This window comes from Thalassophryne amazonica, chromosome 11 (assembly GCF_902500255.1).
Source record: "Thalassophryne amazonica chromosome 11, fThaAma1.1, whole genome shotgun sequence".
Lineage (NCBI taxonomy): Eukaryota > Metazoa > Chordata > Actinopteri > Batrachoidiformes > Batrachoididae > Thalassophryne > Thalassophryne amazonica.
In genome coordinates this window covers 33,058,902-33,082,946 of record NC_047113.1, presented here as the reverse complement: position 1 = coordinate 33,082,946, position 24,045 = coordinate 33,058,902, and the positions used below count along the sequence as shown (strand labels likewise).

The 24,045-nt window shown below is 40.5% G+C and overlaps 1 protein-coding gene and 1 long non-coding RNA gene across 6 annotated transcripts in view; one reads left to right on the top strand and one right to left on the bottom strand.

The window, feature by feature from the left end:
- The window catches only part of LOC117519877 (amyloid-beta A4 precursor protein-binding family B member 2), a 123,867-nt gene that overhangs the window by 3,909 nt on the left and 95,913 nt on the right, over positions 1 to 24,045 (bottom strand). For all 5 annotated transcript variants that reach the window (XM_034181145.1, XM_034181144.1, XM_034181146.1 and 2 more), the window contains 5 exons: positions 20,009 to 20,123; positions 10,348 to 10,423; positions 4,498 to 4,578; positions 1,588 to 1,703; positions 1,279 to 1,461 (listed from right to left, as the gene is read on the bottom strand). In XM_034181145.1, the coding sequence (XP_034037036.1) occupies positions 1,279 to 1,461; positions 1,588 to 1,703; positions 4,498 to 4,578; positions 10,348 to 10,423; positions 20,009 to 20,123 (571 nt within the window). The remainder of the gene's footprint in view (positions 1 to 1,278; positions 1,462 to 1,587; positions 1,704 to 4,497; positions 4,579 to 10,347; positions 10,424 to 20,008; positions 20,124 to 24,045) is intronic.
- On the top strand, positions 4,755 to 22,629 carry LOC117519880. The gene is made up of 3 exons (XR_004563470.1): positions 4,755 to 5,047; positions 14,853 to 14,856; positions 22,617 to 22,629. It is a non-coding gene; the product is annotated as an uncharacterized LOC117519880 (long non-coding RNA).

Below are 24,045 nucleotides of genomic sequence, written 5' to 3'. Positions count from 1 at the left end.
AATCATTTTAGAAAAAGTGACAAACGTTTCTTTCGTTTTGGCTACCTCACAATTGCTTGGGTTAGTCCATTGGAATTTGGTAAAGGTTTTTCCTAGAGGCCCTTCCTGATGCAGCTCCAGTTCCACATGGAGAATGCTCCCAGCTCCTGGTGTTCCCAAGCAGACTCCAAGCCAGGTACTAATTAAGATCAACTCTGCTGCAGTTCTGAGATCTGGCGGTGCTCTCAGAGCCGGCCAGCCCCAGCAGAAATAGTGACTAATTAAAAAAACTCAAATCAGACAGGGTAGTGACCCTGAAGGAATAATTAACCAGTCTCATTCATTCGACTTTTAAAATAATGAAATTGACAAAAGAGCTGTGAAAGGATCATTTTGTGAGCTCTTGATTGACATGTATAAACGATCTGGTAAATAATCAGTTCAAACAACATACCTGAGACCATTTTGTGATTTCTTCTCATTTTCAACAATATTCATTCAGGGAATTGTGTATTACATTACAGATTGAAAACATCCTTATTAACTTGGTCTGTTGAAATGGGAGAAACTGGAAACAACTGATTTTGTAAGTGTGCCACTAATCATATTTAACAGAACGACAAACTGGGCTGAAGCCTGATGTCATTTCATGAACTTACATTGCCTGAATATATTATTTTCTTGCAAAGGAGATTAAGAGTCTTATTTACATGGCAGTTGCATGCTAACCTAGCTGGAATTGCCACTAGGCGGAAAATAAAGTAATACTTACGTTTCACTTCCTGTACATAAAAGGAGTGTATTGTTACAGACAAGTGTCTCACAAATGGCTACAAATTATACAGATTTGTTTTTAGATCACTTTACACCTCAATCGGCTTTTTTTTATAAGACATGTTTTAGATTTCCCAACAGGTTTGAGAACACCTTGGGATGCCCCAGGAAGAGTTCGAGGTCTTGGCTGAGGATAGGGAAGTAAGATGTTTAGGGACTGAGCTGCTTCATCTACTGCCATCATGACCCAGGCCCAGATAAGAGTGTCATATATATGATAACTGCAGCCATGTGTTAGCACAGACAGTATAAGCTAAATCAGCATTATCAACACGCATGCGCTGTGACCGTGTCAAATCTTCCGGTCAAAGTTCATGCTTACTAAAACAAAGCACAGAAGCCACATTACTGGAGGGTGTGATCTTTTTTCAGTCTTTTTTTTCAGTAAATGCTTCTGGGGAGCATTAGCATGGCTGAAAAAACTTCAGGGAAGTTAATATTTAAAGATATAATAATATATATTACCACACATGCTGCCTGGACAGCCTCAGACACACTGCCTGCATTGGGGTCGCACCAGAACACATGGCACTGGAAGTGCTGGTTCCCCGTGTCCATGATGAAGGCAAATGTGTGCACATCCCTCCCCACACCCATGAAGGATAAGAAGCGGACACGACACTCCACCAACGCCTCCTCCTCCTCTTCCTGGGTAGATAAGTAAAAGGAGAATTAGTTGTGTAGCCAACTCTCACAGAAAACTTATTCACATCTATTATTTATCGGTTACTGGTTACGCTTAAAAACTGTAGTGAATAAATGCCCACCCCCCACCTTTTCTTTGATGACAGCCACAGTTGTGTCAGCAATACTCAGTATGACAGGAGTCCAGTCTTCTTTGCCTGTGGAGGACAGGAGGGTGTCGATGGCCCCATTTATGATGTCCATACCTACGGATTAAAAAAAAAAAAAAATCACAGTGCATGAACAGAGGTCAGGTCTAGGAGCATGTGCTGGTCCCACAGCTCACTGCCTCCACCACACTACAGAATGGCCTTTGGTCCTGGATGGCAACCACCGAGGCACACAACCTTCATCTCCACCTCCTGAAAGTAATCATCTATCTGTTGTAGTTGTGTGACATGTGGGCATCCCCTTGTCCTTCTTTAGGTGCTGGGGTCCTCCAAATTGAGGCACCTGCATGCTGAATTACATCGTGTGCTACATGGCCAAAATGCCATACATGATGTTCTCTCACAATGCAAGTGATACTCCTAATCTGAGAAGTGTCTCTTTGCTAGGCATGAAGTCATTCCAAAAGTACCCAAGGATCCTCCTAAGACACCCAGTGCCAAAGACATCCAGTCATCACCTTAGCTCACTGGTTAGTGCCCAGGTCTCTCAACCATATAGTACAAAGACCTAAAAGACTTGTGTCTGTATCTGTGAAGCAACTCAAAGTCCCCTCAAAGTGCTTCTAACTTAGCCTAAAATTTCCTGCAAGGAATCTTAGCCTAAGAGTGAGCCAGCAGGTGTCTGAGAGCAAGTATGAGCAAGGAGGGGACAGAAACTCCTATCTTTGTGAGGAGGTGGGGTTGACCCCATTGCTAGGTATGACACAGTCCTCTAAGAGCTGTGATTGGTTGTCAACAAAAGGGGAGAAGAAATAAAAAACAAATGTGCTCCAGCCTCCTAGTCATGAATGGACAGTGAAATCAGTTGAACTGCATTAAGACGTGTAATCGTGAGGATAACTTAATGTTCTGATGATGAAACCCAGAAAAATTAAATGAACTGTTACACAGATTGAAAATGTTTGAACGAATGTCATTCACATGCAGAATATCTATATATTAAAAGCATGTGTGTGTGAGTTTATTTCGTACGTTCATTATGAGTACATAGTATAATTATAACCAGGGACAAGAGTTGTGAATTAGCTGTAGCTATAAACTCTTTGTGCATCACATCAGTTGCAAACACTGCTTGTTCTGTGTCTGATTGCATTGTCCCTGTCAAATAAACAAATAAATGAAATGAAATACATTAAAAATACATGCATGACACAAGAAAGTGAAAACACTTATTTCCATTGTGGTCCAGTTAAAATCAAATGTCAAAATAGATGTAATAACAAAAGAAAACAACAATATTAATCATACCAATATAATAATGATAATAATAAATGATGTTAATATTAACAGTGTGTATATGTATACTCTTTGTCTCAGAGTGATGCTGAAAAACTAATTCATGCATTTATTTCCTCTAGGCTGGACTATTGTAATTCATTATTATCAGGTTGTCCTAAAAGTTCCCTAAAAAGCCTTCAGTTAATTCAAAATGCTGCAGCTAGAGTACTGACGGGGACTAGAAGGAGAGAGCATATCTCACCCATATTGGCCTCTCTTCATTGGCTTCCTGTTAATTCTAGAATAGAATTTAAAATTCTTCTTCTTACTTATAAGGTTTTGAATAATCAGGTCCCATCTTATCTTAGGGACCTCGTAGTACCATATCACCCCAATAGAGCGCTTCGCTCTCAGACTGCAGGCTTACTTGTAGTTCCTAGGGTTTGTAAGAGTAGAATGGGAGGCAGAGCCTTCAGCTTTCAGGCTCCTCTCCTGTGGAACCAGCTCCCAATTCAGATCAGGGAGACAGACACCCTCTCTACTTTTAAGATTAGGCTTAAAACTTTCCTTTTTGCTAAAGCTTATAGTTAGGGCTGGATCAGGTGACCCTGAACCATCCCTTAGTTATGCTGCTATAGGCGTAGACTGCTGGGGGGTTCCCATGATGCACTGTTTCTTTCTCTTTTTGCTCTGTATGCACCACTCTGCATTTAATCATTAGTGATCGATCTCTGCTCCCCTCCACAGCATGTCTTTTTCCTGGTTCTCTCCCTCAGCCCCAACCAGTCCCAGCAGAAGACTGCCCCTCCCTGAGCCTGGTTCTGCTGGAGGTTTCTTCCTGTTAAAAGGGAGTTTTTCCTTCCCACTGTAGCCAAGTGCTTGCTCACAGGGGGTCGTTTTGACCGTTGGGGTTTTACATAATTATTGTATGGCCTTGCCTTACAATATAAAGCGCCTTGGGGCAACTGTTTGTTGTGATTTGGCGCTATATAAAAAAATTGATTGATTGATATGATAACAAGAACCTAAACGATTCATAAATATATTAAGACAGTAAATGAAAATAAAATAATTACGTAGATCAAGCCGGTAGCGTGTTACTGATTCACTGTCATCCTACATACGGAGAATGTCTCTCCTTTTTCTGTATTTTCCGCCATCTTCTCTGCTTATAAGATTTTTCTTAGCATAACATCATTAGGAGCTATTTTTAGCCTTAGGCTGCTTCATGGATACGGGCCATGGACCTTTGTTCTCCCACACTGGTATCAACATTGCCAAACACCTCTATCCAGAAAAGACATGGTTGCATAAGATCTTCTCTCCAGTGTCTCGTGGTCCAAAAACCAAAATCCATCAATATCACTGCCAAAAAATAAGTGAATATCTCCACAAGTTTGATGCTTTCACCACAAAGAGATACATTTCTGATGGCCAAGTCCAGGAAATCATCAAAAGCCTAGACCTTGATCTTGATCCACGACAGTGGCAAACTCAGACACTTCAACTCCTCACTCGCCTTCTCAAGTGTTGCAATAAACCATGATACTCTAAAGAAACCACTATGTTTTTACAAAGGTTTATCAGGCTGTGTGTACGGGTTCAGTTTTACCTATGGGGCGAGACACTGATGTCATACCGAGGTACAGCACATGGAACTTCTGCACCAACTCAGTCTTTGGCATAGGAAACTCTGCACAGACAAAAACAACAAACATGGACAAGCACACATGCAAATGCACCACAGGAAATTTGATCAAACAGCAATATCTAACACAAATAAAAAAAGAAGTCCACACTTGATAATTGGCTTAAACTAGAAAAATAAACAAACAGTTATGAATATTTTAATATTTATGGTGGTGTTGATGAGGGTATGAAAACATATTTTCATAAGCATGAAGAGTTTAAGAAAGCAGCACATTTTTGGATTAAAAACTAGATGTGCAGGTTTCCACAGTGATCTATAACAGTGGCCTCAAACATAAATGACCCGTGGACCCCCACAGAACCTCAATTTTTCCCTTCCCACAGAAGGCACTTGAACAATTGTTTAAAAAAGAGGAATATTTGCAGACAAAGCATGTTTTTGCCTGATTTTTTTTTTCCAGAAAAGCACAAAATTTGCATTGTTGTGAGCCTCTCAATCTGATGACTGACCAGTGTTGCCACAGTTACTTTGAAAAAGTAGTCAAATTACTGATTACTCCTTGAAAAAGTAACTTAGTTATTTTACTGATTACTCAGTTTTAAAAGTAACTAAGTTAGACTACTAGTTACTTTCAGCAGATGCCGACAATCCCCCCCCGCCACCTCAGCATGAACATGATAACCCTTTTTGTCAATTCTCACATTATAGTCACCCTTTCTTAAGTGGACATAAATACGTGTTTAATAATAAATTAAAATAAAATAAAGACAGTTTTTCGTGACCTTATATTTAACTCTTGACAGCACTGTAACAGTAAAATGTACCATTTCTAATCTACATTGTTTATAAATGTAACAAATTCTTTCTAACATTTAAATTCTTTATAAACATTTTAGTTGTTGAAATCATTATTATTATTATTATTATTATTATTATTAAGTAGTATTATTAGTAGTAATAGTATGAAAAAATGTCTTCAGAAGTGGACCTTTAATCTAGCGCAGATCAGTAACACTTTACTTGAAAGTATCGTCATAATAGTGACATGACACTGTCATAACTGTTACTATTATGACAATACCATCAAGTAAAGTGTTACCCTCAGATCAGATTTTTTTCAGATCAGTGTGAAGCGCACAAGTCACAAACATCTACATGCAAATATCTGTCCACGCCTTTAAGTGGATGAAATAAAGGTGAATTCACGATTCCACCACTCCTGGCCCTGACCAGAGCATGTGACAAGAATTTCATCTCATCACTTGCAGAGCTGTTCACATCTGCATTCCACCAGTCTGAGCTACTGAAGCCAATTTTCACACTGTTCACCCCCACAAAGGAAATAATCTGCATTATATTTTGTTTATCCTGGCATTAAAATAACTGAGCAGTCAAATATTTGTGCAGCTGTGGATCATGCTTGCCATGATCATGAGGCAGTGAAAATAGAAAAATTATCCTCATCCAGCAGTACGGTGGATTAGTGATTAGCACTACTGCCTCACAGCAAGAAGGTCACGGGATCGATTCCCACCTGTGGCCTTTCTGGGTAGATTTTGCATGTTCTCCTCGTGTTTGCGTGGGTTTCCCCGGGGTGCTCTGGTTTCCATCCACATCTAAAGACATGCAGGTTAGGTGGATTGGAAACTTTAAATTGTCCAGGTCTCCCTTGTAAATGAGATCTTGATCTCAATGGGACTAACCTGGTTAAAAAAGGTTAAATTAAAAATCCAACAGCATACAGGCAACACTAAATATTTAACACCTTTTACTGGAATGAGGGGACAAGAAGTCACACATATGTAAATTACATATTGTGTAACTTTTTTTGGATATTTGCACTGCACAATCATTTTGGATTTTTGTTTTTGCATGTGTATGCATGCACATTTTTTCTTTTCTTTCTTTTTGGCTGGTACAGCTTGCAGCATCTCAATGAAAGCGCACCTGTTGTCATTATTATAATCCGTTGAGTCACAGAGCTTTGTGTTGAGGAACATTCATTGAAAAGTGCAGAGAAAAATTAATATTTGAAGACAGCAGTCGTGTGACTTTTTTCAATAACTGAAATGTGTTTTTTAAAAATTATACAGTGTAGTCTCTGGTGATATCTTTGGTTTTTTTTGCACATGCAGGTTCAGGATGGTGAACAGTTCATAGTGAAATCTGATATTGACCACAATAAAAAGAATAATGTGGGACCAAATAAATAAATAAATAATAAACCAGATCTGAGCAGTAGATTTTGAGAATTAAGGCCTGCAGTATATATTTTTTAGAGCTTCATTTTGAGTGTTTACATTAAAGTTATGTGAAATGTGTTTGAAAAATGGGTACTTTAATATACACCCTTAATTTTACGGTGTCAGATATAACTGGACAACAAAAACAGCATGAATTGTTGGTAGTTTGTTGCAAATCCTTTGCAGTAAAATACTTTCAGAGAATTCCAGATCCTCTTCTTTGAGTGTAAATAATTAAGTGTCCCTTTGGACCACATCTTGACTGTTTCATTTCAAAACCATTGTGCTGGTAGAGAACACCAAATGATGAAAGCTGGGATTTATCCAAGAGTACATCCTGTGCCATGACATCTGATGAGGTCAAATAACAGCAGAAACAACACTGCCTTCTCTTGGTTTTCTTGCTAATCTTCTCATATAACATGAACACAAGATTTAATAAACATCCAGCTGCTGTGAAGTGGTGTCATCCAGGCAGAATTCTTTTCCATGCACAAGAAATGGAGCAGATACGCAGGGGTTTAACTGAAGGAGACGTTTGTGTTTTTTCAACTTAGGCTCTAGTTTTAGATGTTGTAGGGGTCTTTTCACTCAGGACAAAAATGAGTTAATTGGCACATTATTTATTGAGAACACAAACATGGCAACAGCAAGCAGAAGCGAACCAGCTTATCAAAGTTATTAAACGGGCAGAATAAACTACTTCTTGTCAGCATTAAACAAGTGAAAACATCATTAGAAGTATCTGCTTGAACAGACTGTGTCAATGGGCACATTTACCTCACTAAATGCACATAAGCTTTTTAAAAGACCAATTCAACTCAACTCACAATGAAGAGCACCAACAGAGCACAGCCAGGCTAAGGTAAGATGGCAGCTATTCACATGAACTGGGTTTTGGATCATTTATTATCATAACTGGCAGCATGGGCAGCACAGTGGAGTAGTGGATAGTACTATTAGCCTCACAGCAAGAAGGTCATGGGTTCGATTCCCACCTGTGGCCTTTCTGTATGGAGTTTGCGTGTTCTCCCCCTCTTCACATAGGTTCTCTCTGGGTGCTTCCAGCTTCCTCCCACATCCACAGACATGCAGGTTAGGTGGATCGGAAAATTTAATTGTCTGTAGGTGTGCGTGCGGGTGTTAATGTGTTTGTTTGTCTATATGTGGCCTTGCGACAGACGAGCATCCTGTCCAGGATGTACCCTGCCTCCTGCTCTATGACTGCTGCGATCGGCTCCAGCCCTTGCGACCCTTAATTGGAATAAGCGGTTGAAGATGAGTGAGTGAGTGAGTGAAATGGCAGCATGGTGGCTTAGTGTTTAGCATTGTTGCCTCACAGCAAGAAGGTTGTAGGATCGCTTCCCACACAGGAGCCTTTCTGTGTGGAGTTTGCATGGGCTCTCCCTTTTTGCGTGGGATCCCTACGGGTGCTCCGGCTTCCTCCCACATCCAAAGACATGCATGTTAGGTAAATTGGAAACTTTAAATTGTCCGTAGGTGTGCGTGCGGGTGTGAATGCGTTTGTCTGTCTATTTGTGGCCCCGCGACATACTGGCTTTCTGCCCAGGGTGTACACACCCTATGACTGCTGGGATAGCCTCTAGCCCCCCTGTGACTCTTAGCTGGAGTAAGCAGGTATAGAAAATGGATGGATGGATGATAATTACATTATTTCATTTTTAAGTTGCAGTAATAATCATCCTAATGTCTCTTACTTTCTCTCTTTATGTGCATTCCTGCAGAGGAGACTGAAAAAGGTACCACTGCTTCTTGTAAAGTAGGATGATAATGGTGACAGCAGGCAGTAGCTACTGAAACCATGGAGATACTACAAAGACAACAAATAGAAAATCACTATCAAGGGAAGGACAGGCGCTTTGTACTGCAGGGGAAGCACCTCTAACTGGATACTACTGGTTTTAAAGCTAAAGCCCCTTTCACACCGGGGCTGCTCCCAGTTGCTCCCTGTGGCGTCATGATGACGCAGGAATTTCTGCGTCAGGTGCGCGCAGCAGGGGGCAGAGAGGAGGTGAGAACGCAGCCTGCAGGTTCTCTGCACAGAGAAGTCAGAGTGCACAGTCTGTCTTCTCTTCTGCTTGTTGTGCTGAGCTGCAGGGCTGCGCTCTGAGTTCTGTTATAGTTTATCTTTCCTCCCTTGACCGCAAGATGCGCGTGCGCACGGACCGTCCTTGCGCAAATGTGGAGATTGTTGGAGTTCTACTTGATGTTGACATGTCCTGGACTTATGTCCTTTTTTAACTGTGATGAGAGAGTGAGGAGAGAAAGGAACTAACTGCCTGCAGACAATTTTTTTCTTTTCTTTCCTCCTTTGACCGCAAGATGCGCGCACGTGAGCGAACCGTCAAGCAATGCGGAGATGTCTGGAGTTCTACTTGATGTTGACATGTCCTGTCTCAGGACTTATGTCCTTTTTTGTCCTTTTTTTTAACTGTGATGTGAGAGTTTGAGCAGAGAACAAGGAAATAATGCCTGAAGCCAGACTTTTTTTTTCTTTTAATTGTTCACATGTGCGCGCGTGAACGAACGTCCATGAGTGGACTAGAGATGTCTGGACTTTTTACTGGATATTTCTGGCAATCAGTCAGCATTTTTTTTTTTTCAGCGTGTAGTTTTTACTGCATTGAGTACACGGTATAAAAACAATCCTGCGTGATTTATACTGTGGGAACAACGGAACACAGCAGGAATCATAAATTGGCTCCGAGTCACGCCGGGTAACGCCTCTTTGCCCCGAATTACGCCTCTTTGCCCCGGCTTGCGCTGGAACCACTTCCTTTCTGTGTCGAGCACAGGACGCCAAAAAAATTAAACAGATTTCATTTTTTGGCGCCCGACTTGCTTCCTCCTTTGCGCCCTCGTGCTGTTGTGGCGCCGAGCTGCATCGTCTGGGCACTGAGTTGCTTCCACGCGGCGTCGTCATAATGACGCACGGCGCAACCGGGAGCAACCGGGAGCAGCCCCGGTGTGAAAGGGGCTTAAAAGACAACGGTTAGACTTTTAAATAAGTGTGGGTTTTTTCGACAATAGATTTGATCATGGTGTTGGGATAATGGCTACAGACTGTGAGACCTCATCACAAAGAAACACTAATTGGGTTTTCATGAGGTCAACTGCCTGTGTAAGTGAAGAGCCGATACACTTCTTTTTTTATTCTGATGCCTTTACCCTGTGCTGAGGGGATACACACACCAGCTGATGTTACAGCAGAGGATGAATTGCTCTTGTGTTTTTCTCTCTTTCCTCCTATAATTACTTAGGACTGAGAGGAATAAGCAGTGGGACTTGGTTGTGAAATGCTAAATGTTGCACGGAGTTGTTCCACACTCAGCATTATCTGTGAATAACCAAACTCCAAATCTTTTTCAATCAACAACACATACACATTCGCTCCTGAGCCTCTAAGTTCTTTAAGAAAAATAAAATAAGATGATGACGCTTAAGATGTGGAGGAATTCTGAAGTATCAAATAAAAGATGCATATTGCTGACAAATCCCACCGACACAGACGAGTGTCTCAAAAGGATGTGTGCGCATGGGTGGTTACCTTGTAGGGGAACATCGGCGCCCGTCTGCAAGGAGCTGCCAGCTGCAGCCTTGGCACTTTTCCTTTCAGCCATAATCTAGAAAAGAAGATTGGAACACAGAGAGGAGACCGTGAGGAAACACAGAATCCATCTAGGAAAGAAAGGAGAATGAGGGTGAAAAATGTTTACAGTGAGGCAATTGAATCAAAGGGTTAAAGCTGGTGTGGAGAAGGCAAGTCAAGGGTGAAGGACGGACAGAATGAAAGTTTCAAGAAGATTAAAATTCTCAAAATTGATTAGCAAAACACATTAAAATATTTTTAGGTGAAAAAAACAAACAAAACAAAACAAAAAAACAAAACTACAGGCCCTGATGGATCTTGGAGCAGAAGGATCAGATCTGGAACACACAGTTCTGGTGGAGCCTTGAACAGAGTGCAGCACCTTTTTAAAGATTCTGCCAGAACAGTTGGTTCTTGACCTGATACATTCACCCTTTGAGTTATCCTCTGTGATGATGCACTACTTTGGAGCTCCTTGTTAGATGCAGAGATGCACTCTAAACTTGACAAAAGTATTTTGTTGGATTATTATTGTAACTGTGGTAAAAAATGAATTTCATCCATTTTGGAATAAGGCTGTAACACAACAAAATGTGGAAAACGCGAAGTGCTGTGAATACTTTCTGGATGCACTGTACAAGCACATCTTGAATGTTTGATTTAAACTCGATTGTAGTGATGTATCTATATACAGTATTTTGTGGACTATAAGTTACTTTTTTAACTTGTTTGGCTGGTCCTGCGACTTATATTTTGATACTGCATAACCACCTACGGCCACAAAATTGAACAATCTACACCTGTTGATCTGAAAGAGGTACCGTCTCATGGCGGAGCAGAAGCGGTGGTAATATGCCGTTAATCTTGATGCCAACTGCTGACAAACAAGAAGAAGATTTGAATGAGGTGGTCACTAAGGCTTACAGACCAAACAAATTAATAAATCATGTTCTGAAACTGAAAGACTACACTCATGAAAAAAGTGAGAATAACCTGTCATACTACTCTTTCATACTCCTCTGCATGTCAGTTCTGTGCACTTTGTGGGACAGCCAGCACAGCAATGAGGAGGCAGACTAGTCTAAGATAAGGCTCACTAGGATGTTTCAAAAATGTATAGTTTTAAAATGTTTAATAACATTTATTGAAGTAAATGTGCACACGCATAGCTCTGAACAGATAGTCCAGGACCTAGCTTATACCCCAGTCACACATAGCTGGAATCACACAGAGTGTCGTCTGGGTTATGAATTGGCGCACATCCGAAAAGTGTCAGATTTCATTTCCAAAACGTTCTGACAGCCATCTGCGGAAGTCGACACAGTTGGTCAAAATCGGCTGGCGGCCCCAAGTGTGACACACATGTTCATAATTCTCTGGGCCATAATTTTCTTCGTCTGTCTGATGAAGGGCGTCCGACCGAAACATTACATTTATTTTCTGTTAAACTTTTTTGTCTGGGAGCGCTGTGGCTGTTATATCCACAATAGACTTTACAGTACAGATATTTGTCCATTCCTTCCCATGGACGACGTAAATAATGTGAACTATTGTCTCCATCATAACTGTATATAACAAGGACAGCTGCACCTCTCTGTGCTATGCAGCGCGTGTCAGGCTCAAAGCTGAACAGATCTCACGTTGTAATAAATGTTCACCTTCTAACCCTGGAGGAGATATAACATGGAACTTGTGCCAGGCTGTTACACCATTAATAAACATGCATCTTACCTTCAACAGCGGTCCAGGATGTTTCACAGCGCGCACATGGACATGAAGCCGAGACAGCAGCCTGCGATTAGAATCCTCTCACCCAAAAGAAAAAAAATTAATTCCATGTGATAATCCAACCATCGCGGTGTCCAGAGTTACGTTGTGCTGCTAAAGTGTGCAAACAAGAAAAAAGAAAGTTCCCTGGAAAGGCGTTCCTTCTGAAGCAGGGGACAGCATGGCCCAACTGCCAACAAACTTTGAGTGAAGCTGTCCACTTGTCCAGTGGCAGGTGCGCACATGTGCGCCCTACATGCGCACTTAGTGGCCCATGCAGTGTTATGCACACACACACACACACACGCACACATTCTTGCTATGTATGACAGGGGCTTTAGACATGTATGCACATCATAACTCAACTGTTCAAGACTAATATGACCCCACTGAACAACTTAGGATATAGCCTGTAAATGATGTGCATACATGTCTCAGCTAGGTCTTCTATTAACCACTTCTAAGCCTGTATATCCCATCATGGGAAATTTCACTTTTTATTTGTGAGATACTGACAAGCCACAATGAGGCGGGGGGTAGGGGGTTAAGAGATTCTTCATCTACTTAGTGGTGACAACAAGAATCAGTTTACTCTTGAGTGCTTTGTGCCTCATACAGTAACATAAATGTTCCTTTTGGCTTCTGCTCAATAATACAGTGTTTGCACTACAACCCCAATTCCAATGAAGTTGGGACGTTGTGTAAAATGTAAATAAAAACAGAATACATTGATTTGCAAATCCTATTAAACATATATTCAATTGAATATACCACTAAGACAAGATATTTAATGTTCAAACTGATAGACTTTTTTTGTTTTTGTGCAAATATTTTCTCATTTTGGAATGGATGCCTGCAACACATTTCAAAAAAGTTGGGATGGGGCAACAAAAGACTTCATCAACAAAAGCATTCATCCTCTGTGATGATGCACTACTTTGGAGCTCCTTGTTGGATGCAGAGATGCACTCTAACCTTGACAAAAGTCTTTTTCTTTTTGTTGGATTATTATTGTAACTGTGGAAAAAACTGAATTTCATCCATTTTGGAATAAGGCTGTAACACAACAAAATTCCAGAGCATCATCAACAAAATTTGATGAATGCTCAAAGAACAAATAATTGGAAACAGGTGAGTGTCATGATTGGGTATAAAAGAAGCATCCCCAAAAGGCTCAGCCATTCACAAGCAAAGATGGGGTGAGAATCACCACTTTGTGAACAACTACGTGAAAAAATAGTCAACAGTTTAACAATGTTTCTCAACGTTCAATTGCAAGGAATTTAGGGATTCCATCACCTACAGTCCATAATATAATCGATTCAGACGATTCAGAGAATCTGGAGAACTTTCTAAACGTAAGCAGCAAGGCCAAAAACCAACATTGAATGCCTGTGACCTTCGATCCCTCAGTCGGCACTGCATTAAAAACCGACATCACTGTGTAAAGGATCTTACCGCATGGGCTCAGGAACACTTCAGAAAACCACTGTCAGTTAACACAGTTCATCGCTACATCTACAAGTGCAAGTTAAAACTCTACCATGCAAAGCGAAAGCCATACATCAACAACATCCAGAAACGCCGCCGCCATCTCTGGGCCCGAGCTCATTTGAAATGGACAGACACAAAGTGAAAAGTGTGCTGTGGTCTGATGAGTCCACATTTCAAATTGTTTTTGGAAATCATGGACGTCGTGTCCTCCAGACAAAAGAGGGAAAAGACCATCCAGATTGTTACCAGTGCAAAGTTCAAAAGCCAGCATCTGTGATGTATGCGGGTGTGTTAATGCCCATGACATGGGCAACTTACACATCTGTGATGGCACCATCAATGCTGAAAGGTACATCCAGGTTTTGGAGCAACACATGCTGCCATCCAAGCAATGTCTTTTTCAGGGACGTCCCTGCTTATTTCAGCAAGACAATGCCAAGCCACATTCTGCACATGTTACAACATCGTGGCTTCGTAGTCAAAGAGTGGGTACTAGACTGGCCTGCCTGCAGTCCAGACCGGTCGCCCATTGAAAATGTGTGGCACATTATGAAGCACAAAATATGACAACAGAGACCCGGGACTGTTGAACAACTGAAGTCGTACATCAAGCAAGAATAGGAAAGAATTCCACCTACAAAGCTTCAACAATTAGTGTCCTCAGTTCCCAAACGCTTATCGAGTGTTGTTAGAAGGAAAGGTGATGTAACACAGTGGTAAACATACCACTGTCCCAGCTTTTTTGAAACGTGTTGCAGGCATCCATTTCAAAATGAGCAAATATTTACACAAAAACAATAAATATCTTGTCTTTGTGGTGTATTCAACTGAATATAGGTTGAAGAGGATTAGCAAATCATTGGATTCTGTTTTTATTTACATTTTACACAATGTCCCAACTTCATTGGAATTGGGGTTGTATAACTAAATAATGCAGAGATTCAATTAATTCTGCTTCTCGTTGTATGCAGTAACAGAAAGTTCTGAAAGTAAATATATATATATATATATACACACAGTAGTGTTCAGAATAATAGTAGTGCTATGTGACTAAAAACAAACAAGTTCGTCAATTTTGTGGAACAAACAGGTGTGAATCAGGTGTCCCCTATGTAAGGATGAAGCCAGCACCTGTTGAACATGCTTTTCTCTTTGAAAGCCTGAGGAAATTGGGACGTTCAAGACATTGTTCAGAAGAACAGCATAGTTTGATTAAAAAGTTCATTGGAGAGGGGAAAACGTATACACAGGTGCAACAAATTATAGGCTGTTCATGTACAATGATCTCCAATGCTTTAAAATGGACAAAAAAACCAGAGACGCGCGGAAGAAAATGGAAAACAACCATCAAAATGGATGTTTCTGTGTAGGCTCTCAGTTGTCCAGGTGAGACAGGTGAGACAAAATGGATGTTTCTGTGTAGGCTCTCAGTTGTCCGGGTGAGACAGGTGAGACAGGTCTACCATCAAAATGGACAAAAGAATAACCAGAATGGCAAAGGCTCACCCATTGATCAGCTCCAGGATGATCAAAGACAGTCTGGAGTTACCTGTAAGTGCTGTGACAGTTAGAATACACCTGTGTGAAGCTAATTTATTTGCAAGAATCCCCCGCAAAGTCCCTCTGTTAAATAAAAGACGTGCAGAAGAGGTTACAATTTGCCAAAGAACACATCAACTGGCCTAAACAGAAATGGAGGAATATTTTGTGGACTGATGAGAGTAAAATTGTTCTTTTTGGGTCCAAGGGCCACAGACAGTTTGTGAGACGACCCCCAAACTCAAGTCACAGTTCACAGTGAAGACAGTGAAGCATGGTGGTGCAAGCATCATGATATGGGCATGTTTCTCCTACTATGGTGTTGGGCCTATATATCGCATACCAGGTATCATGGATCAGTTTGGATATGATATAAAGCGCCTTGGGGCAACTGTTTGTTGTGATTTGGCGCTATATAAAAAAATTGATTGATTGATTGATTGATTGATTGATATGTCAAAATACTTAAAGAGGTCATGTTGCCTTATGCTGAAGAGGACATGCCCTTGAAATGGGTGTTTCAACAAGACAATGACCCCAAGCACACTAGTCAACGAGCAAAATCTTGGTTCCAAACCAACAACATTAATGCCTTGCAGATGTGAAGAAATCATGAAAAATTGTGGTTATACAACTAAATACTAGTTTAGTGATTCACAGGATTGCTAAAAAAAGCAGTTTGAACATAATAGTTTTGAGTTTGTAGTGTCAACAGCAGATGCTACTATTATTGTGAACACCCCCTTTTCTGCTTTTTTGTGCTAATAGCCCAATTTCATAGCCTTTAGAGTGTGCATATCATGAAAGCTTGGTCTTGTTGGATTTGTGAGAATCTACTGGTACCTTGTTTCCCATGTAACAATAAGAAATATACTCAACACCTGGATTAATCTTTTTAGTCACTTAGCACTACTATTATTCTGAACACTACTATATATATATATATATATATATATATATATATATATATATATATATATATATATATATATATATATATATATATATATATATATATATATATATATATACATATACACACGCACACAGAAAAGCCCCAAAACACATTAAATGTCCCAATGAGCTTTACATTGTCTGTGATAGTACATCACGCTCAGTAGCTAGCTATGCTACAAAATGTAATTTTATGACAATCTGCCTTGCCAAAGGATAATCTTTAAACAAATAATAATAATAATAATACTAATAATAATAATAAACAACAACAAAAGCCACATAGGGTACAGCCAGTTGTAAGCCCCGTTACTGGATCATACTTCACTTTACACACACACACACACACACACACACACACACACACACACACACACACACACACACACACACACACACACACACACACACACACACACACACACACACACACACACACCCTTCAACTGCTTATCCAAGATCAGGTCACAGGGGCTGGAGCCTATCCCAGCAGTCTTATAGGGTGTTAGGCAGGGTACACTCTGGACAGGACCTCTGTCGCAGGGCCACATATAGAAAAATGAACACATTCACACCAACACACAATTTAAAGTTTCCAGTCCACCTAACCTGCATGTCTTTGGATGTGGGAGGAAGCCGGAGAGAACCCACAAAAACACAGGGGGAACATGCAAACCCCACAGAGAAAGGCCACCGGTGGGAATCGATCCCATGACCTTCTCGCTGTGAGCCAACAGTACAAACCACTAATGCACCATGCTGCTTGTTATCTGTGTAACAGCTGAGCTGGCTCTGTGAAGGCTTTTTTTTTTGTAAGACTTCTAAAAGCAAGAATTTAAAAAAAAAAGTTTTTTTTTTCCCCACTGCAGTATGCATACAAAAGATGTAGAATCGTCTACACTCTGCACGGTCCTTTCACTGAGTCGCTGAACACTTTCTGCAAGAGATGCTTGATTAATTGTTGGTGTCATTAATCAGTGTCTGTGGTGAGTCTGCAACTCTGCTCACGGGGGAAAACGGAACGAGAGGCAGGCACACGTACACACGCGTACAGTGGAAACACGCTCTGTGCGCTTTGTGTAGCTGCAGGACTTGGGTCACCAAGTTTCTTTGCTGCAGTGAAGAGAACATTCTGTTTAAAATAGGTGGTGGAAGGTGTCATGGGCACAGAAACACACTTCCCAGCCACTCCACACATGCAGTGTAGACTGAGACACACCACCTTTCTTTCATTTGTGATGAGAGGAAATTAAAGGGAAACTTTCCCTTCTCTAAATGGGTCACCATGCTTCTCAGGAAGGAATTTGGCGGTTTCAGGTAGATCGTCCTTTACAAGGTCATTGCTGGACTTTCGACCGCATATGGTTTTGTGTCCCCACAAAGCAAACGTAGGTCATCTTTGTGGCTGTGTTAGACAGAGTGTGTATGTACACAACTTCTGCCCCTGAGAGATTTAACTCTCTCTCTCTCCCTCTCTCTCTCTCTCTCTCTCTCACACACACACACACACACACACACACACACACACACACACACACACACACACACACACACACACACACACACACACACACACACACACACACACACACACATTGAAATCTTATTTTTAAAGAAATACTGGATTTTTGTGACTGTGAATCTTATTTCACCTCAGGAAAGCATCTTCAGCTGTTTTTCTCTCGTAAACCATACCTCTGTCATCACTGCGACACAGCACTCCTGATCATTAATGCTGTCAAACTGGGCAGCTTTTGGTGGGACATTTTAGTTGTCTCGGTTTTGTAGCTGACTACATGCTTGTTCACTCAGCTTTTAGGGATTTTAGATTATAAAAAAGAAGCAATTTTCCATATCAACATTAGAATTTTACACACACCACAATCACCTGGAAATACACAGAACCCCTATTATCTGCAAATGTTAAGTACCACGAACAGTTCAAGAGTAAGAAAAAAAAATAAAATCTAAAGAAATAAGCCAAGGCTTATTCCTATTCCTGGCCCTTGAGTTCTAACATTGTGGTATTTATCATGTTTTATTTTTCTCCTGGTTAGCACATGTTCACTGAGTTCTATGTTTATACTGTACTTATTTTCCTGGCTTTAGTTTTTGGTTATTGTTCAGTTCTCCTGTTGTATTATTTGAGTCTCTTTTCCTGTGTTAGTTTCATGTTGGTTTAGCCTCTGTGCACGATTCAATTTTTGAGTTCCACATTGTTTTTTGTATTCTCACACTTGGATAGATATTTTGGTTTTGCTACTTGTACTTTCTCTGTTGTATTTTGTTATCCTTGTTGTTATGTTTTATTTTCTATTTACTCTTGATGTCAGTTTTAGTTTTCTGTCCCCTTGTGTTCATTCAGCTCTTATGTGTATGTGTTGTTCCTCCTTCCCCTGATTTGACACACCTGTTGCTCATTAGTTCATTTTTGTATTTAAGCCCTCACCTGTCCCCTCGTCTGTTGCCTGTAGATTCGCTGTGTTTGCTGCTGTGCTGATCTGTGAGTATTTTGTGATTACCCATTACCGCCTGTTTTCCATGTTTTGCTGGTTGTTTGTTTTTCATTGTGTTTCTCAGGTTTTGGACTCTGTTCCCTCAGCCCAGTGTTGCCGCTATTTGGACTTCTTGTCACGTTGAAATTTTGTATGGAATAATAAATCCTTGGCATTGCACCTACCTCCTGCCATTTGCTGCCTACATTTTGGGGTTTAATTTGACAGTGTGTGTAAAAAAAAAAAAAAATCATGGGGCCTCATTTCTCAACCAGTTATTTGCACAGATTTGTCCTTTAACAGTGCAGATGAATTTTGCTACACAAAGTATGAAATTTACCAACTTTGTGCTTATACTTGGAAATGCGTGTAAATATACACACAGCTCTGACCATGCATACACACAGCATTTAGTGGTAATACAGGGAAACTGCAAAATTGTTTCTGTCACAACATTCAACTTCATCCACATGCGGTCTTTTGTTCTATGAATTAATTAATAAATAATTAGTAATTATACCTTGTTAGAAACAGATGTGTAGCCTCATTGGTCTCAAAACTAACAAAAGATACCCGTGTGAAGTGAACAGCAGGTTTTGACTTCATCATTGGAATAAAAGTAAAAATAAATAAAGACCTTTACTATCAACAAACACCTTGATCTCCACCTGCTGCTACAATAGTTTCCAAGGCCCAGATTATTTTTCACTACTCAAATTTCATTAGGGGAGATTTTATCTAAGTAAAGACAACAGTGCAGTGAAGTAACAGGAGCACAAAGGATTCTGGGACAACTGTAATGATAAATATTTATCTACTGGTAGTTATTCCATTCATTTGAAGGGTTTATGCTAATTGTTGTGGTGAGTGTCTTACAAATAAAGATATGCCCATAAGTGATTTTTATGTGACATCAGGAGTGAATGCTCGTTTCCAGTGGTTCCATTCAAAACTATTGGTGAACTGTGTGTGAGTTGTTACCATATATGGTTAGTTGAGGGTGTTTCTGAATGCAAATGACCATGAACGTGCACAAGCATGTGCTTTAGGATGTGGGATTTTTCACCAGCTGATACTTACCGTCGTGCATATGACTGGCATTTGGCTGTTTGGTAAATACAAATATAAATAAGTTTTTTGTGCTTACACACATACCAAATTTTATTCATAAGACAGCATTTAGAAACCTTTCTGCACAGTTTGATAAATGAGGGCTCAGACCAGAGGACTTCAGTGTCCTTCTGTTGGAGAGCACTTAAGTATTCATACTATATAAAAGTAGTTTAAAAAGTAGCTTGGGTAATCAACTAAAAAAAGAAAAAAAAACAAAACATGCTTTTCTTTATTAGTCCCAAAAGACCTTTACTCACCTTAGAACAGATTTCGTGGAGACTCGTGGCGATGGCTGCAGCTGGGGTATCACATCGGAATACGTGGCATTTCAGCACCCTTGTGTTTTTGTCTCTCGCCACATAGGCAAAGTCCCTGCATCACAGACAGAAGACAGACACCACGGACAAAAACCACCTCTCATCATTGTCCAATATAATAATAATAATAATAATAATAAATACAACATGTACCTGAAGAGCAGATTCAGATGCAGATGCAGCAGCAGAACCATTGGGTTTGTTTAAGCAACATAAAGTCAGAAAATCTGAGATTCTGTCAGTGGTAGCTTTTCTGACACCTCCTGCTTAAAACCCAAAAAGTCATCCACGTCATCAGGAGACTTGTCAGGAGAGTCGTCAGGAGAGGTGTCAGTCCCATCGTTAGGAGGGACAGCTTCCCTGTCATTAGAATGGTGCTAACTAGAGCACAATAGGTGCTAATTAAAGCAATTGTCTAGTCACTAGCCAATAGCAGTCTGCCTCTCAGTAGGAGGGGTCTGGTTAGGTTTAAAACTCCAGCTTTTGTGGCTTCTGTTTGTTCTTCTCTACAAGGGTCAAGACAGACGTCAGACTACCAGAGCAAGAATTTTAGCTGAGGAAGCTTCTGCGATTTGAAGCGAAACGTCCTCACGTCAAGCAACCCAGTCCAGTCGAAGATTCAAGCTTCTCTACTAGAGATTCTGTCAGACTAAAACTACACACATGCACGCACACACACACACACACACACACACACACACACACACACACACACACACACACACACACACACACACACACACACACACACACACACACACACACACACACACACACACACACACACACACAGTGATTCCTGAAATTGTTTACTGATTTTATTACCTTTGTATTTATACAAATTCGAGGAACTCATATAAATGGAATATAACATTTTGTAGTTCCTATCAGATTATTCCACCTGCCTGCATCAAGTCTAACTTTTATGACTGAAGAAAATGGTCATAAATTAGAGAAAGATTTCCTCTGTGGGAAGGGAATTACACTGCACACTTACAAACATATGAAGTGAATGCATACTGAGTTTGTTAGGTGAGAACGGAGAGGATAATTGCAAATAGCCTAGGGTTTTTGAGACCTTGATGTTATTTGTTCCATCTCATCAAGTTACATATTTTACATATAGGAGTGTTGCATTTTATGTTCTTTATTTTATACACTAAATGAGTGCAGCTAACTAACTTTGTATTAAACTAATTGTAGCCCCGCTCTGTATTCACCCTTGGGGAGTTGCCTTTGTATTACATTATGTAGGATCATGAAAAATGCATTCTTTACATGTTCCAACCGAGTACTCCCAGAAGGAACTTATGGATGTATGGATATGATTAACAATTTGTGCTCCACATTTCCTCCAGCGCTGTGTGAGTGCTGAGTGTGTTAAGCCCAATTTTGCCATTAGTCTTAGTGCCTGGAAATATCTCTATCTGAAAATCTTCAAGTTATATCATCAATCCTTCCTTACGTTACTCTTTGAGTTGGGTTGTGGTGGCAGAAGTCTATGTATGGTAACCCAGAAAACACAGAACCCTCTTCCCAGCCAGATCTACCAGTTCCTCCTATACAATGCCATTATGATCCCAAAACAACAGCAAATATTAATCCCTGCAGTGCACTCTGCGAAGAAACCCCAGGGTAGACCCAGTCAGATCTTCTAAGGTGAGATGTCCTTGGAGCATCTTAATAAGATGTGTGATGTGCGAATGGAAAAGATTTCAGATTGGATGGTGCAAACATGTTTAACATTAAATTTTAACAAATCTGTTAGCATATTTTTCTCTAAAAGAAACAATCTTCACCTTACACCAGAAATTACTGTAAAAGGAGAAAAACGTAGGGAAGTGGAATCTGTCAAATATTTAGGTGTGGTATTGGACAGGACACTGTCCTTTTAAAAAGCACATTTCTAAACTAATCAATACTGTAAAATTTATTTTACATCAGTTTAGATATATTTGCAATCAGATGAGCACAGATGCTGCTAATCTTTACATGCATGCAATGATATTTTCACATTTTACTTATTGCATCATAACCTGGTCTTTGTCGACCAACACAGCGTTACAGCCACTAAAAAGTCTTGTAAACAGGTTCTTAAAATTTTAGATTAAAAAAAACCTTTTTTCATACTGCTATTGTAACATTGTGAAAAAATATAAATTCTAAATAAAATTTTCTTTTCCTTTCCAGTGTTAGTTTAGTGTATAAAATTGTTCATAATCTGGCACCACAGCCTCTGAAATTGTTTGTAAAATTGTGTGATGAAGCAGAACTTAGAACAACACGTTCCTCCTCTAGAGGAGATTGTTTTGTGAATTTTAAGTTCTCAACATTTGGACAAAACTTCTTCTCTGTCAAAGCTACAGGGATGTGGAACTTTATACCTTTGACTGTTTGAGAGAGAGAGAGACACTGCAACAGTTTAAATTTTACACAAACAAATGGTTGAAAGATGGTCAGATCTGCGAACATTAATTAATTGTGAGTAATCTGTTGCTGTGTTCTTGTTGGTGCTTGTGGGAGTTGCATCTATTTTTATATTTTGTAGTATTTTGTACATTGTGACCTGCTGTTTCTTGCTTCTGCCCGTGAACAACAGATGAAAATTAGCTTGTAGCTAAATCTGTTCTGTGCAACACATTTGTTGTGCAATGTCCCTGTCAAATAAATAAATAAATAAACCACCACAACTGGTAACTTTTATGATGAAGGAGCAACATTACTGCCATCAACCTCCTGTTGCTAAGAGGGAAATGAGTCACCAAACAAAACTAATTCCAATCATTTCTCACTATTTAGGGATGGGGCCAAGACAACCTATATGGAGTCAGTCAAAACCAAGACCTTAAAGCGTTGAGTGTGAATCAAGATCAAGACTTTGGGATGTTGAAGTAGTTGAGACCGGGTTGAAACAAGACCTAAAAAACATGACTGAACTTACAGAATTGACATCAGAATGTTTCTTTTTGAAATTTGTGCTGCAAATGAAGTTTTTGTGATTGATGAAATCAAATGTAATGACAATGGAGGACCAAAGGAGTCAAGAGAGATTTGCACTATGGGATCTCCTACCAAATATAGCTTCCACCAACAGAGTGTGAGTTAATGAATTGTTTTTGTTATTATAACTAACCAGGTTAGTCCCATTGAGATCAAGACCTCTTTTGGAAGGAAGATCTGGACAATTATAAAGTTTCCAATTCACCTAACCTGCACCTTTTTAATTGTCAGAGGAAACCAGTGCAAACATGGAGAGAACATGCAAACTCCACACAAAAAGGCCACAGGTGGAAATTGAACCCATGATCTTCTTGCTGTGAGGCAAGAGTGCTAACCACTATTGTTGGGAAAGTGTCAGTACACGGACCCACAACAGGGGGCGCAAATGAACGGACAATGGAGAAAGTCAAATAACAAGGCTTTACTGTTGTGAACGTGCACAACGAATACAACCAATCACGAAATGGACAACAGTCAATTCACAAAAGTGTCGTGTGGGCAGGCTCGAAGATAGGAGACGCCTCTCCAAGGTAAGACCCGAACCACACGGCTTCCTCCGCCACAGGACCCCGGAAATACTGGAGCCGCCAAGTCCCGAACTCCCAGGTGGCCACTGCCTCCGCGTGTCGGACCTGGTACTGCTGGCGAGGAACAAAGAACAGTTAGATGGGGGCGCGTTTGCACCCAAGACTCCGAACAGCAGGGAAGTTACCTCCACCTCTCGTTGGAACAGTAATCCACAAGCTATACACTAATCCAAAAGGATACACTCCGTCAGCTTTGATACGTTACCTCGTAGGTAGAAACGATATCTCGGCAATGAGGTGGAGGTGCCGTCCTGCTGATATACCCCACAGATGATTGCCGTCAGCTGTCTCAGGTGATGGGTGACAGCTGTCACCGTAGCTGCTCACGTGAGGCGGCGGCGCCCTCTGGTGCCTGGAGCCCGCACTCCAGGCAGGGCGCCCTCTGGTGGT